Source organism: Panthera onca, chromosome C1 (assembly GCF_046562875.1).
Source record: "Panthera onca isolate mPanOnc1 chromosome C1, mPanOnc1 haplotype 2, whole genome shotgun sequence".
Lineage (NCBI taxonomy): Eukaryota > Metazoa > Chordata > Mammalia > Carnivora > Felidae > Panthera > Panthera onca.
Window position 1 is genome coordinate 70,680,063 of NC_138346.1, and position 15,695 is coordinate 70,695,757.

The 15,695-nt window shown below is 34.4% G+C and overlaps 1 protein-coding gene across 8 annotated transcripts in view; it reads right to left on the reverse strand.

The window, feature by feature from the left end:
- Positions 1-15,695, reverse strand: part of SLC4A10 (solute carrier family 4 member 10) — a 317,997-nt gene that overhangs the window by 187,662 nt on the left and 114,640 nt on the right. For all 8 annotated transcript variants that reach the window (XM_060621101.1, XM_060621094.2, XM_060621093.2 and 5 more), the window contains one exon: positions 4,327-4,408. Coding sequence is in view for 7 of the 8 variants with exons in the window: in XM_060621094.2 (XP_060477077.1) it covers positions 4,327-4,408 (82 nt within the window). In the remaining variant the exon portion in view is untranslated. The remainder of the gene's footprint in view (positions 1-4,326; positions 4,409-15,695) is intronic.

The window sequence follows — 15,695 nt, forward strand, 5'->3', positions numbered from 1 at the left end:
TGGCATTTCTACAAGCTGTGCACAGGATGTTACATTATACTGGTAATTCTATTAGCTATTAATAACTCTTACATACATATAAATCCTATAAACACTAATTTTCAAATTTAAAATCTTAATTGAATGAAGAGTTTATAAATTGTGTGTTTTTCTTCAATTGTAATTCCAAACTCGATTTTATTTAAAATAAATATCTATTTATGTTTTATCTACATTACTAAAGAAGTTCTTTTTTTAATGTTTATTTATTTTTGAGAGAAACAGAGACAGAGACAGAGAGCACGAGAGGGTTAGGGGCAGAGAGAAAGAGAGACACAGAATCTGAAATGGACTCCAAGCTCTGATCATCATCACAGACTCCGAAGCGGGGCTCGAACAGCTGTGAGATCATGACCTGAGCCAAAGTTGGACGCTTAATCGACTGAGCCACCCAGGTGCCCCACTAAAGAAGCTCTTAAAATGTGGAGCTCTGGACGTTTTCTTTAATTACACCAAAGGAGAAACTACTACCCACATTACCTGCAGCAATGCTATCTTTATAACTGGCACTCTCCCCTTACCCATTTTATATTATGCTGCCAGTCGATTTTTCCTGAACCATGACATCCAACACACTACACCTGCATTATTTTCTAATTCAGAATAATCAGTCCGGGAACCATTGATAGATCTATTGATTCTTTGTGTGCATCACAGCAGAATCCTGTATAGCACCCTCAGATGCTAGGATGTCTATCTACTTAGTATGGTCTGGGAGCAGAACAAATATTTAGAAAGTCAAAATAAGTAAGTTTTTTCTATTTTATTTCAAGATTCTAAAATGTAATGTTACATTTACACTCTGTGATGTTAATTTTGATCACCAGTGACTTAGCCACAGTTATTCTCTTCTGGGATTAAAATGGCCACTATAGATATCAGTAAAGAGAAGAAAATCTGACTTACCCAGTTGTGTTCACCAATCAGAAATCTCTTAATCACACTGTCCTGAATACCATGCCAAGTAAGAGAATATGTATATAATACACATTGATAAAATAATTAAAATAAACTTATTAAATTCTATTTTTGTAGTATGTATTTTCCATCCAAAGGGAACATTCAGTATGTCACTGCAATTTTTTTAATTGTTTTTTTTTTAATGTTTATTCATTTGTGAGAGAGAGAGAGAGAGCACAAGCGGGGGAGGACAGAGACAGAGGCCCATGAGACACAGAATCCGAAGCAGGCCCCAGACTCTGAGCTGTCAGCACAGAGCCCGGCGTGGGGCTTGAACTCACAAGCCATGAGATCATGACATGAGCCGAAGTTGAAAGCTCAACCGACTAAGCCACCCAAGGCGCCCCAGTATGTCACTGCAATTTTTATAAATTATTAAACTGTTAACTTTCAATTATCTGTGTGCAGATTATCACAAACATTAAACCCAAGATGGTTTTTTCCTGCAATGAGTATACTTTTAGGCCAACTTCCTGCTTTACTGAGTTTTCTTAAATGTGCTTAGTGAATACAAGTGTGGTTTAATTCATGACAGGATATTAGTAGCTGGTAAATATTCTACTGGGGAAAAAATGTAATATAATGGCATTTCAAATCCAAGGAGAAATTATCTTTATATTCTCCTTTATCAATTTAGATTTTTCAAGTTTTTGCTCCCTTTAATTTGTGTAATGAAAATAGATTGCATAGCAAATCACTACACCCACTCAGGAAGTATAACCTTCCCAGACCTGCATATTTTCTGTGCACCACACAAAATTTCAGGCACTGAGTAGGTATACTTGCTGAAAGTTTACTCTAAATATTATGTCAATTCTCCTGTTATTCAATTGTTGGAGCTAAATATAAGATCTAAGAACTATGAATTCCATTGTAATTTAGTTACCTGACAATTCCTAGGAGGAAGATCCCTTACTTCTCAGCTGTGGTGGATTATTAAGAATTATCTCTGATTATTTTTACTTAAGATTACTTTTTTAACCAAAAGATGAAAAATATCATATACCTGTGTCTCACTAATAATAATTTCTGGTTAAAAATGAAAATGAAGTAATAAGGAGTGTACATTAAATTGTGGTGTAAAATCAAAACCACAATGAGATACCACCTGACACCTGTCAGAATGGCTAACATTAACAACTCAGGCAACAACAGATGTTGGCGAGGATGCGGAGAAAGAGGATCTCTTTTGCACTGTTGGTGGCAATGCAAGCTGGTGCAGCCACTCCGGAAAACAGTATGGAGATTCCTTAAAAAAACTAAAATTAGAACTACCCTATGACCCAGCAATTGCACTACTAGGCACTAATCCACAGGATATAGGTGTGCTGTTTCAAAGGGATGTATGCACCCCCATGTTTATAGCAGCACTATCAACAATAGCCAAAGTATGGAAAAAGCCCAAATGTCCATCGGTGGATGAATGGATAAAGAAAATGTGGTGTATATATATACAATGGAGTATTGGCAATCAAAGAGAATGAAATCTTGCCATTTGCAACTATGTGGCTGGAACTGGAGGGTATTATGCTAAGTGAAATTAGGCAGAGAAAGACAACAATCATATGACTTCACTCATATGAGGACTTTAAGAGACAAAACAGATGAACATAGGGAAGGGAAACAAAAATAATATATAAACAGGGAGGGGGACAAAACAGAAGAGACTCATAAATATGGAGAACAAACTGAGGGTTACAGGAGGGGTTGTGGGAGGGGGGGATGGGCTAAATGGGTAAGGGGCACTAAGGAATCTACTCCTGAAATCACTGTTGCACTATATGCTAACTGATTTGGATGTAAATTAAAAACAAATAAACAAAAATCCTTTGAAAAAAAATTGTGGTGTAGTAATAACTATCAAGACTTAATGTAAATCTTATGCCAGGCACTATTCTAAGTATTTTTCCCTTAATTCTCATAAGAACTTTATGAAATATATTCTAATGTTACCCTTACTTTATTTTTTAAATTTTATATTTTTTAAATTTGAGTATAGTTGACACCATGTTACATGAGTTTCAGTAGTGTATAACATAGTGATTGGACAAATTTATACATTATGCTATGTTCACACGTATACCTACCATCTGTCACCATACAACACTGTGACGATATCATTGACTATATTCCCTATTCTATTCTGCACCTTTTATTCCTGTGATTTATTCCATAATTGGAAGCATAGCTCTACCACCCCCTTTACCCATTTTGCCCATCCCTCCACCCATCTCTGCAGACATTGGTTTGTTCTCTGTACTTACAGTTCCGATTTTGTTTTTTGTTTGCTTGTTTATTCATTTATTTTTTTAGATCCCACATATAATAATTCTTTATTGGTCTGACTGAATTCATTTAGCATAATACCCTCTAAGCCCATCCATGTCATGACAAACGGCACGATCCCATTCTTTTTTATCACTGAGTAATATTCGTATGTGCGTGTGTATGTGTACGTGTGTGACCTCTTCCTTATCCATTTGTGTATTATAGATAGTAAGGTTGCTTCCATATCTTGGCCGTTATCCCTATCTTCTGTTTAAACGTTTATTTATTTATTTTGAGAGAGAGAGTGAGCAGGGGAGGGGCAGAGAGAGAGAGGGAGAGCAAGAGAATCACAAGCAGGCTCCACACTGCCAGCACAGAGTGCAATCATTGTTATCCTAATCTTAACAGTTGAGAATACTGAGGTGCAGAGAAGTTAACCGGCTGAAGTTTTCATAGCAAATAAGGGGCAGAACTCGTATTTAATCCAGTGCTGTTTGGTTTCAGAGTTCATTCACTGAACTGTCAGACCATACTACCTCCCTGCTGACTTATTTGATCTTCTTCCTATTGATGCCTCCACCTCTCACATATATCTGAGTGAAACTAGAATGTCAGTTGTCTTTAACTTTCTTTCAGTGAAAGAAAGTTACTTACTCTGACAACATAGGCTGGACTAGCTGCCCTTCCTGTCCTATTGTCCCCTCTCATGTAACACCTAATGTGCCGGACTGTCATAACTTTTTTTTTCTTCATTCCCCAATTGATAGTAATTCCTGAAGCAATAATTATGGAAAGACTGGCATACAACACAGTGTCTGGAATATGTATAGTAGAGATTCATTACATGTCTGTGGGATGAATGGATACTTCTCATTGTTTTTAGGTCTGCCTGGTGGCATTTCAGGCTGCGTTAAAGAAATCATATCCACAACCCACCACCGCCACCATGACTCTGATATCTACTTTTACAATTCTCCAAATTGTGACAAACTTCATATTTCTCTTTTAAATACTTTAAGAAAGCATAACAAAAACTATCCCAAGGGGGAAGGGCCTTACCTTCTAAATCTTCTTTCTCAAAGTGTGTTTTGAGAATAGAACGAGTTCCACCTCTATCCACAACTGCCTCTTCATCATTTCTCTGTAGAATGGGAAGAAAGAAGATTAAATGACATTTCATTTGTCTTTATCCACAGGGATACTTTTCAAGACCCACTGTAGATGCCTGAAATCACACTAATACCAAACCCTATATAAACTATGTTTTTTGCTATGCATACATACCTATGATAAAGTGTAATTTATAAGTAAGGCACAGTAAGAGATTAACAATAAGAATGAAATAGAGCAATTATAACAATAGCCTATAATAAAAGTTATGTGAACATGGTCTCTCTCTCTCAGAATATCTTATTGCACTATACTTACCCTTTTTGTGATGACATGATATGATAAAATGCCTATGTGATGGGATGAAGCAAGGTGAATCATGTATGTAGGCACTATGACATAGCATTAGCCTACTATTGACCTTTTGATGGTATCTCAGAAGGCAGATCATCTGCTTCCTGGCCATAGTAGACCTCAGGTCAATCACAGATAAAAGTGGACTAGTGCACATATATTCCCATAATTCCCTTAATTTCAGAAAATAAACTATAATTTAAATCCAATATTTTAGGGGTTTAAGTCAATCACTCAAATGTAAACAACTTTCTATTTGATTATCGAGTGTTAGTTTAAAAAGGAGATTAAAATTAAGTTAACCACATATTCAGAGAAGAATGTCATTTGACTTTCCATGAAATCGAAGGTAGTCAAACATTCCAGTTGCCATCATTTGTTAGTGAAATGAAAAACAGAAAACAAACAGTTATCCTGTCAATTTTGTAACATGCATTTTTTTTTATCTCTGATAAAGAATTCTTGTTAACAAGATGACATTTGGACTATGCAAGGAAAATATGGAAATCATTAGTATTAACGCCACTAATGCTATGGCAAGGTGAAATAATTTCACTGCCATTTAAAATGGGGTTGGGGGAGGGGAGGGTTGGTGATGGGTAGTGAGGAGGGCACCTTTTGGGATGAGCACTGGGTGTTGTATGGAAACCAATTTGACAATAAATTTCATATATTGAAAAAAAAATAATAAAATAAAATAAAATAAAATGGGGTTGGGGGATCTAATGTCTTGAAAGCAATTACCAGCAATTATTAGGTAAACTACAACTCTAATTACTTTGCTTCAGTCTAATGCATTTTATTCAAACTAAACTTTTAATTATAATCCTCTACATTACACTTTCTCTACACAGTCTCTCTCTCTATAGAGAGAGATAAGGTTTTTTGTATTTTGTTTTAGGTTTTTGGGTTTTTTTTGTTTTGGGGGAGTTTCTTTTACTTATTTAGAATGGCTGGATGGAGGTTCTCTCTTCTGAGCAGTGTACATACGCTGAAAACAATATACTCACTGATTTGGTATTCAATGAAATAATGGGGGGGAGGGGAAAGTATAATCCATTAAACCATGCAGGAATGAACAAAATACAAAATAGTGAATGAAGTGAAAGATTATTTCCACATTTTATTTGATTGTGAATATCTGTATAAAAATTGCTTTAAAAGTGAACATTGAACACAAAGGAAAAGAGGTAGGAAGGGAAAGGAAAGAAAACAAAAAGGTAGGCTAAAGATGAATAAATCTTCCAACATGTATTTCTAAGCCTGTTCTAGTATATGACTATTAGAAAAAATTAAAGATTTCTGTTTCTTCTTCGAAAGCTTTAAATTCCCATACATAACCTTGATAAAGATTTGGCCTCCATGTTTTAGAAATCAGTATTGTAAACTGTAGGATTACAGACTAAGGACCTATTCAACGTAGAAAGATCAGCTCTCCTATGCTTCACACGCAGCAAGACACACAGTAGAAAAACATGGTTAATAGCCTGTAGTCCTGTGTCTTTCAGACAACATGGGCTGAGACAGGTCAGGGCAGTGCCTGAAATCAGAGTGAAAGAAACCTATACTACAAATGAGGGAAAACACGAAAATTAAGATATGATTCAGAACCTACTGTTACTGTATTTGGCAAAGTTTTAAAAATCTGTTGGTTTGAGCAAAACAGCAATAGATAAACTAAAGACTTATATATTTATATAATTTTCCTGAACTAGACAAATGCAAATTGCAGCCTCTCTAGAATCTGTTCCTGATATGTTTACAAATTACATTTATCCTCTGTTCAAGACATATTCAAATATATGTCACATTGGAATATATCTCTGCCCTCCAGGGTGTTAGGAAGAATGCCAAAAGCTAAGTCATGCATCTGTGTTCAGAGGTCAGAAGAAGCATTATTCCGCCATATATTACAGTGGAAGCCTTTTAAAACAATTGCATAATGGGAAGTTTTATACAGATGTTTCCCCCTGTATATAAAATATTCAATTCTTATTTCAAGGGCCTGAATCAATTTTCAACTTATACAAAACAGTTTTCTCCTTACTTATATACATTACATATACTATTCACGTACAAAAGATAATTCTACTGAACAGTTAATGTTAGGATATTGAGATAAAATAAAATTTTGCAGACGTAGAAGTGGAATATAAATAGGAAATAATTGGTTATTTAATTACAATATGAATTACAAGCTGAAGTGCCCTAATTTTAACGTTTCATTGATGGAAAGAAAAGAACTTGAAGCTAGACTATGAACGTAACTCAATGTAAGTGACTCATTTTGCAGTTTCATAGAACTTTAAATACTCTCCAGATAGACCATAGAAACATCAAATGTCAAATGTCTGATCTTTTAGGTTGAAAATTCCCAAGATACAACTTAATACTAATACATATAGTGAAATTCCTCTACTGTGGAGATAATACAAAAGATTATTTCAATATTACTGAAGACTTTTTAACAGAGTACTCCCCTTCGTCCCTATGACCAAGAGCAAGTAAGCATGGGTGTGATGAATGAAGACAATGCAGGGATATGTGACACTGGGCACCAGACTGTGCGGTAATCCCAAATACACCAGTAAGAACATTTCTAATTAATTTTGTATTGCTACCCTTATTAGATTTGTTGAACATCAAATACATTAATGTACCCTAATATCCATATGTATTTACTTACTTAGAACAAAGTCTAGCACCAAGAGAAAACACATAAATCTATTGCATTGCCTCTCAATACAATTTACCCTTGCTACACTATTGGGTAAACATTTATTCCAGTATATAGTATAAGACAATGTTTTAAAATTTGGGGGTGGGGGGCATGACCCATAGTAAGAAATATATATTCAACACAGTCACATATCCATATATATGTTATCAAAACAAAGTTTCACAAACCAACATTTATCCTTACTATAAACAATGTGGTATGATATTTTCTATTCCAGGATATTCTGTTTCATTTAAAAATACTAGTCACTATCCATTAAATTTATTTCAGTACTTAAAAATTAGTGGTACGGATGCCTGGATGGCTCAGTCGGTTAAGGGTCCGACTCTTGATTTCAGCTCAGGTCAGGGCCTCGCAAGTCGTGAGTTTGAGCCCCTCGTCGGCTCTGGCTGACAACGTGGAAACTGCTTGAGGTTCTCTCTCTTCTTCTCTCTCTGCCCCTCCCTGTTTGCACTCTCTCTCTCTCTCTCCCAAAATAAATAAATAAACTTTTTAAAAAATGAGTTATGACCTGTTATTTGAAAAACACTGGGATAGACTATGACCCTGGGACAGAGTAACAGCAATTAGTTCACACAGAAATCACATCTTAAATCCATTTACATAGGCCTCTAACTAAATGAACAAATAGTAATACTATATTTTTCAAATCAGTATTTTAATTTTTGAAGTTTCTGTCATGTTAAGTGTAGGGACACATTATATAATTACATATATATCTTTTGATGAACTATTTTCATTTTTTTTTCCCAACAAGAGAGTAATGGTTTGCTTTCCCTAGTTCCACTTAAGTACTTTTCTCCATGCCTTCCCAAGAAAGAAGGAACAAATAGTATTATCTAAGATCCTCTCCAGTTAAACTCTGCTTATGACTAAACTGAACTTGTATTCAACTATTTTAAGAGCAAACATCATATAACTGACATAACCAAATACATTTTATAATTTTCTACAATTTGATTACTTCTAAACCTTAATGTTAGAAGTGTCTTAATACACTTGTGTTGAATCCAAATGTATGTAAATGTAAATTGGGAATATTTCTACCTCCAAAGAAAGTCTTTAAAGGGAATAGTTTGCTGTTATTATTTTTACTGAACAATTACTAGAGAGCAATAATGGAAAAAAGAGCTTTCTAGCTCAGCTCTCATATTTGAAGTGACCTTGAACCAGTACAGTCTCTCATGAAAGAGCAATTAACATGGGCTAGCACATTTAGGTGTTAAAATATTTAGGAAAAAATATCAACAATTTCTTCTATAATTGTTTGTAAATATCATTAAGCTCTCTATGAGTGTACAAAAATGCATTTTTTTCCTGATTTACCATAACTCTTGAGCACAATATCCACAGAAACAAACTTTTCTAATTTTATCAAAATCTAACAGTTAATCCCATGAGCAGAACGACTCAAACTTTTCATGTCCTTTTGATAATTCTCATCTCATTTGCGAATGAGTTAATAAAAGAGCAGTTCATTTTCATTTCAATATTCTTCCCTGGACTATTTATCATATTAATTTTTTTAAAGCAACCTATCCTTCAATAAATGGCGCTGGGAAAACTGAACAGCTACGTGCAAAAGAATGAAACTGGACCACCTTTTAACACTACACACAAAAATAAATTCAAAATGGATTAAAGACCTAAATGTGAGACATGAAAACATAGAAATTCTAGAAGAGAACACAGGCAGTAATTTCTCCAACATTAGCCATTATAATCTGTTGGTCTTGAATTTGCTCACCAAGTTCTCAAAAAATGTTATTTATTTTCATTGTTATTTATATTATTATTTGTATCACTGGGGCCACAGAAATAAATGAGACATGGCTGCTTCCCTCAAAGAGCTTATAGACTTCACCTTCAGTACAACACACAATGGCATTATTAAATTCATACAGGGGATGTTCAACCGTAACAGTTATTATTTTTCTCCAAGAAAGTAAAGACTCCATTAAAAAAGACATGTGAGCTGATGTTTAAAAGATCAATGTATATTTTCCAGGCAGACAAGGGGACAAAGTAGAAGTTCAGTTGCAAGTATCAAGACAAGAGACTACTTATTTGAATAAGGGTGAAAGATATTAGTTGAACCCAGAGCAAGACTGACTAGATAATAAATTACGGAACTACTGATTTTGTTCTCCTAACAATCCAAATGTCTGGAAAGAAAACCTCTAAAACCCAGGATGAGATTGAAAATCTTTTTTTTTTTAAATTTTTTAAATGTTTATTTATTTATGAGAGAGAGAGAGAGGAAAAAAAGAGAGGGGGAGGGGCAAAGAGAGACAGAGACATAGAATCAGAAGCAGGCTCCAGGCTCCAAGCTGTCAGCACAGAGCCAGAGGCGGGGCTCAAACCCACAAACCGTGAAATCATGACCTGAGCCAAAGTCGGATGCTTAACAAAATGAGCCACTCGGACACCCCAAGTTTGAAAATCTTGATGTAAAAAAGTAGGACTTCTAGAAATTAGAAATTTATATATATATATATATATATATATATATATATATATACACATATAAACTATATATATTTATATATATACATTTATATTTATACTTATATGTACTTACATATATAATCCTTAAAAACTCCACATATATTTATATAAAACTCTCTCTCTCTCTCTATATATATATATACACACAGTTAATATATATATATATACGTATATATATATATATATATATATATATATATATATATATGTCCATATATATTCCTTAAGGTTTAAAATTCCAAAGATGGGCAAAGCAGTAGACTGGACAAAGGATATAAGAATTAGGGAACAGGTGGGGCGCCTGGGTGGCTCAGTCGGTTAAGTGTCCGACTTGAGCTCAGGTCACGATCTCACGGTCCGTGAGTTCGAGCCCCTCGTCGGGCTCTGGGCTGATGGCTCAGAGCCTGGAGCCTGCTTCCGATTCTGTGTCTCCCTCTCTCTCTGCCCCTCCCCCATTCATGCTCTGTCTCTCTCTGTCTCAAAAATAAATAAACGTTAAAAAAAAATTTTTTTAAAGAATTAGGGAACAGGCAAAAAGATCTGAAAAAAATCACACAGAACATAGCATAAAATGACAAGGATATGAAAAAAACATGAAATAGGTAACTTTTAAAATGAGGATAATACGATGAAGTCTAACATATACCTAAATGGATTTCCAGAAGATAAGAATAGAGAAAATGAGGAAGAAGTACTATTTGAAAATAATAGGTAAAAAATTTCCAGAATTGATAAAACAGGATTCAGGAAACACAATGAATCACAAACAGGATAATTAAAGAACAATTAACACCTCCGCATATCATGTGAAACTGCAGAATGACACATTGTTACAGCAAGAAGAGAAAAAAAAATGATTACCTACAAATGAATGACAAACTAATAAAAATAGACCCCAGAAGACAGTAAAATAAAATCCTCAGAATATTAAGGAAAAATCATTATAAATCTAGAGGTGGATACCCAGTTAAATTATCATTCAAGAAACACCCTTCTGACAAACAGAAAGAGAATTTATCACCAAGGCATCCTTTGTAATGGAATTTCAAAGTATATACTTTAGGAAGAAAACCAATGACCCCAGAAAAAAGGTCTCAGATGCAAGAAGGAATCCCAAGCCAAGAAACTAAAGGACATAAACAAATATAAAGAAAATAAAAATAAGATGAGTTTAAAAATCAGCTTCATGATTTCTAAGACCATTTCTAATTACATTTTTTAAAAATTTTTTAATGTTTATTTATATTTGAGAGAGAGAGAGAGAGAGAGAGAGAGAGACAGTGCATGAGCAGGGGAGGGGCAGAGAGGGAGGGAGACAGAATCCGAAGCAGGCTCCAGGCTCTGAGCTGTCAGCACAGAGCCAGACGTGGGGCTCGAACCCACGAGCTGTGAGATCATGACCTGAGCTGAAGTTGGATGCTCAACTGACTGAGCCACCTAAGCGCCCCTCTAGCTGATTTTTTTTTATACATATTAAGTTGTTTTCTACTTTAGTGTAAGTAAGAGTCATTTTTGGTCTCTATTCATGTAGTTATCCGTGCTTTATCCTAAGATAATAACATTTATAACTCTTCATCAATACCCTTCTCCACTCCTGCCACCCCAAATCCTGATAGTTTCACTGACATACTAGAGAGTTGTGATATCAATTAGTATTAATTCTAAGAAGAGGATAAACATCTACATATACACTTTAAAATACAATTAGCAATTTTTAGTCTCTCCATAGTGAGTAAAGACTTGTTCCTTACAACTTTGTAAGAATTATGAAATTAGAGCACTACATAAATATTAGCCTTCTCATCACAAATTAGGACAGTTCTGAGTTGGCCTATATACACAAAAGTCAATTATATGAATTATTTAAACAGAAATAAGCTCATAGTACCTGACTTATACCTGAATTAGACTTGAATACTGAAAAATTTGCAATCTGAAGATAGAAAGAAAGTTTCCTAATAGAAGCAAAATCAACAAATCAAGGCAGAGAATGGGGATAGTAAAATAATATTTATAAGCAACATGGAATAATTCAAAGATATTTTTAGATAACTAAAATGGTACTGAGGAGTAAGAAACAAAACATTAGAAGATGAACTTTAGTGATAAGAAAACAAGTAGTGCAAGGAGACACTTCAAGCAAAGTAAGCAAGTCTAACCAGTTTGGTGGTTTTTTTTCTTTAACCCCAGTGATTGTTTTTCGGTGGTATGCTTTACAATGTCATAGGCAAAGTGGTAATAATCTGAGTAGTGATGTAGTTTAAAAAAAAATGGCTTTTGCTATATTTAATACCCATTTTAAGCAAATTGATTTTCCTATACAAATGCCAAAAATGTGGGAAAGCCAATGGAGAGGGCCACTTTATTTACTTCCCACTTTAGATCTAAAACACCAACCAACCAAAAACACTTGTGCTCTTAAATTTTCTAATTATCTAAAAATTCAAGGGATATATAGAAAGAAAATATAAATACCCTAGACATGGGGAAAATGTAATTACATTAAAAATGGGAGATGAGATAAAGGCAAAGGATGAGTAAAAATGTGTACAGCTGACCACTGAACAACAGAGGTTCGAACTGTGTAAGGCCACTTATATGCAGATTTTTTCAATAAATACAGTAAATGCATTTTCTCTTCTTTATGATTTTCTTACTAACATTTTATTCTCTCTAGCTTACTTTATTGTAAGAATACAGCATATAATATATATAACATACAAAATATGTGTTAATTGACTGCCTATGTTATCAAGTAAGGTTTCCAGTCAATAGTAAGCTATTAGTAGTTAAGTTTGGGGGGAGTTAAAAGTTATACATGCATTTTCAACTGTGTGCGGAGGCTGGCGCCCCAACCTCTGATTTGCTCAACTCTCTTATGAAGATGGATTACTTCTTATGTTTCCTCAACTACTTATTCCCTTCACAAGACCAAAGACTATTATTTGAATTAAACTGATTTTTGATTGAGATGTGAGAATTTATTCTACTACGTAGAAGAACCAAACTCCAATTATTAGAAATATATGTGAATTATCTGTCCCTCTATGTATTATATAATAGAAACAGCCAAAACTGATTTATAGCTAGTATTATACCTAAATGTTTATTGTTTATTAAACTTATGGTAACAATAGGCACTTAGAAAAGGTCCAGAAGAGGAAGCAGCATAGCAGCTAAGAAAATCTCTAAAACCAGACCACCAGGATTCATATCCAGTTCTGGTACTTACTACTTACTTAGCCATGTGACTTTAAGCAAGTTCTTTCTGCCTCAATTTCCTCAAATGCAAAATAGGGATTATAGTGTTTACTTTATATGATTTTTATGAAGATTAATATAAAGCATGCTAACATGCTTAGAACAGTACCAGGGAGTTCTATATTAGTGTTAGTTAGGTAAATACACTTTATCTTATATAATCCTCCCAACAGTTCTAGAAGATAGATATTTTTATCTCTATTTCAAAGATGAGAAATCTGAAGCTCAGTTAAGACAGGTTAAATAATTTGCCCAAGAGTAGTTTGTTCAACTAATATGAGGTAGGGTTAGGATTTGAATCAAATTTTATATGGCTTTAAAATTCATGTTCCTTCTGCTGTGTCACATACTGATTCATTTTCTTAAAGCTTAGCCATTTTTCTCCCAATTTTTACATACCACATAAATAACAATAACAATAACAAATTTGGGGTAGAAAAAAATTAAATAACATTCAAGCCTTCTTTCTGAAATCTTATAATTTTCTACATTCTCCTCTAATCTATAGAAAACAAATATGCAAAAGCAGTTATATATTTTGATTTTTTAATCCTAAAGTATGGTTATTACTAGTGCTCACAATATCATGTTGTCCTCTTTCTCCTCCTGGGCTACAAGAAGAGTATTATACATATCCCAGGCCCTTGTAGTAACTAGTGTTGCCCAAAGGGACATAATCAAAGTGATGGTGTATCATGTCTGGACCAAAGTACAGAAAAGTGAGTGTGATTTCTCCATGCTCTCTCTTCCCAGGTGTAGAGACCAAGGAGATCAGGTGATCCGGTGGTGCAGTTATCTGTAAAAATCACTGAGCCTCTGTCAGTCTGAATTCCTGAGCAACTGCATGGAAGAGAAGTTTCCAGTCTCAGCCCTGACCCACATTTATTGTATTTATTGCATGAAGCCAATGAGATTTTAGAGCTGTTACTGCAGCATAGCTTGGTCTATCCTAACAAGAAAACATTTTTTTAATGTTTATTTATTTTTGAGACAGAGAGAGAGGAAGAGAAAGAGCATGAGCGAGCATGAGCGGGGGAGGGGCAGAGAGAGGGGGACAGAGGATCCGAAGTGGGCTTAGTGCTGACACCAGATGCAGGCTTCAAACTCACGAACCGTGGTATCATGACCAGAGCCAAAGTCAGACACTCAACCAACTGAGCCACACAGGAGCCCCAAGAAAACATTTTTATATTTATACTTCCTCAAATTTATACTTTCTAGTGATTACATATTTTATTGTTGATGTCATATAGTTTAGTGTTTAGTTAAGCCTTCCTGTAGTATTGGTCACTTAGATTTTTATCTAATTTCTCACTAATGTAAATAATTTTTCATTATTCATATTTATAGAGATTAAATGATGGAAAACTTAAGCATAGTGATAAATTACTGTATTTACATCAAAACAGTGAGCACGACTGGGTAGTTATTTAAAAGTACTCCTTTAAAATGCAACAGAATGGTAGAATGTGCTTTTTTATGAAATAAAGAAAGGTCTTAAAGGAAGAATTTAAGAAAAAAGTAGTAAAGAAGATATTCGTTGGTGCCAAAATAGCTAAGTGAGAGCAGAGATTTAAAAATGAAAAGGGATGACAATAATGGAACTGTGAGAAAAACCAATGGAAAACATCCAAGAGAAAGGGGTCAACATTATGGGGACAGAAAGAATGGAAAAAAATGTAGATGCAAAGTTTATATAAGAATTTATGTTTATTTTCTTAATAGTAATTTGGAAAAAATGATAGTAACTTGGAAAATAATACTTTAAAATGCGTTGTATATGTACCTTATTTATGTTTATGTATCTCTAACTTTCCTCAGAATTTTCAAGGAAGGAAGGGGAATTAGGAGAACAAAGAAAGACATAAGACTTCAAATTCTACAGAAAGATTATATCTCATAACTGAGTCAATCAAATAATTGGCAAGCAGTCAGATATATTTAGCTATCACTATCCTAACATCAAGTAACTGAGAAGTACTGATTGCCATTATGTTTTGAAGAAGATATATCTTTATGGCAAAAATCTATAATTTATATGTGAAACAATGTCTTGTAGCCAGATATTTAGTGTTTAGGGTTTATCCCAGCTTAATTTTATTGTCCTTGGTTCCTAATTTTGTCATAGAGGTTATTTTACAGAACAATTTCAATTGTGTAATTTTAAAATAGACATACGGTAAGCCTTCCAATCAGAAGCCAAATCTGTCAACAGGTCTATTTCATAGTCCCTGAGATTAAACCAGAGGGCGTACAATTTAGAAATAGACAATGGAACTCAAGAGTTCAGCAAAATAAGCTGTTAAAGATGGGAGGACTTTAAAATTTTTAATGTTTATTTATTTTTGAGACAGAGAGACAGAGTAGGAGCAGGGGAGGGTCAGAGAGAGGGAGACACAGAATCTGAAACAGGCTCCAGGCTCTGAGCTGTCAGCACAGAGCCTGACTCAGGGCT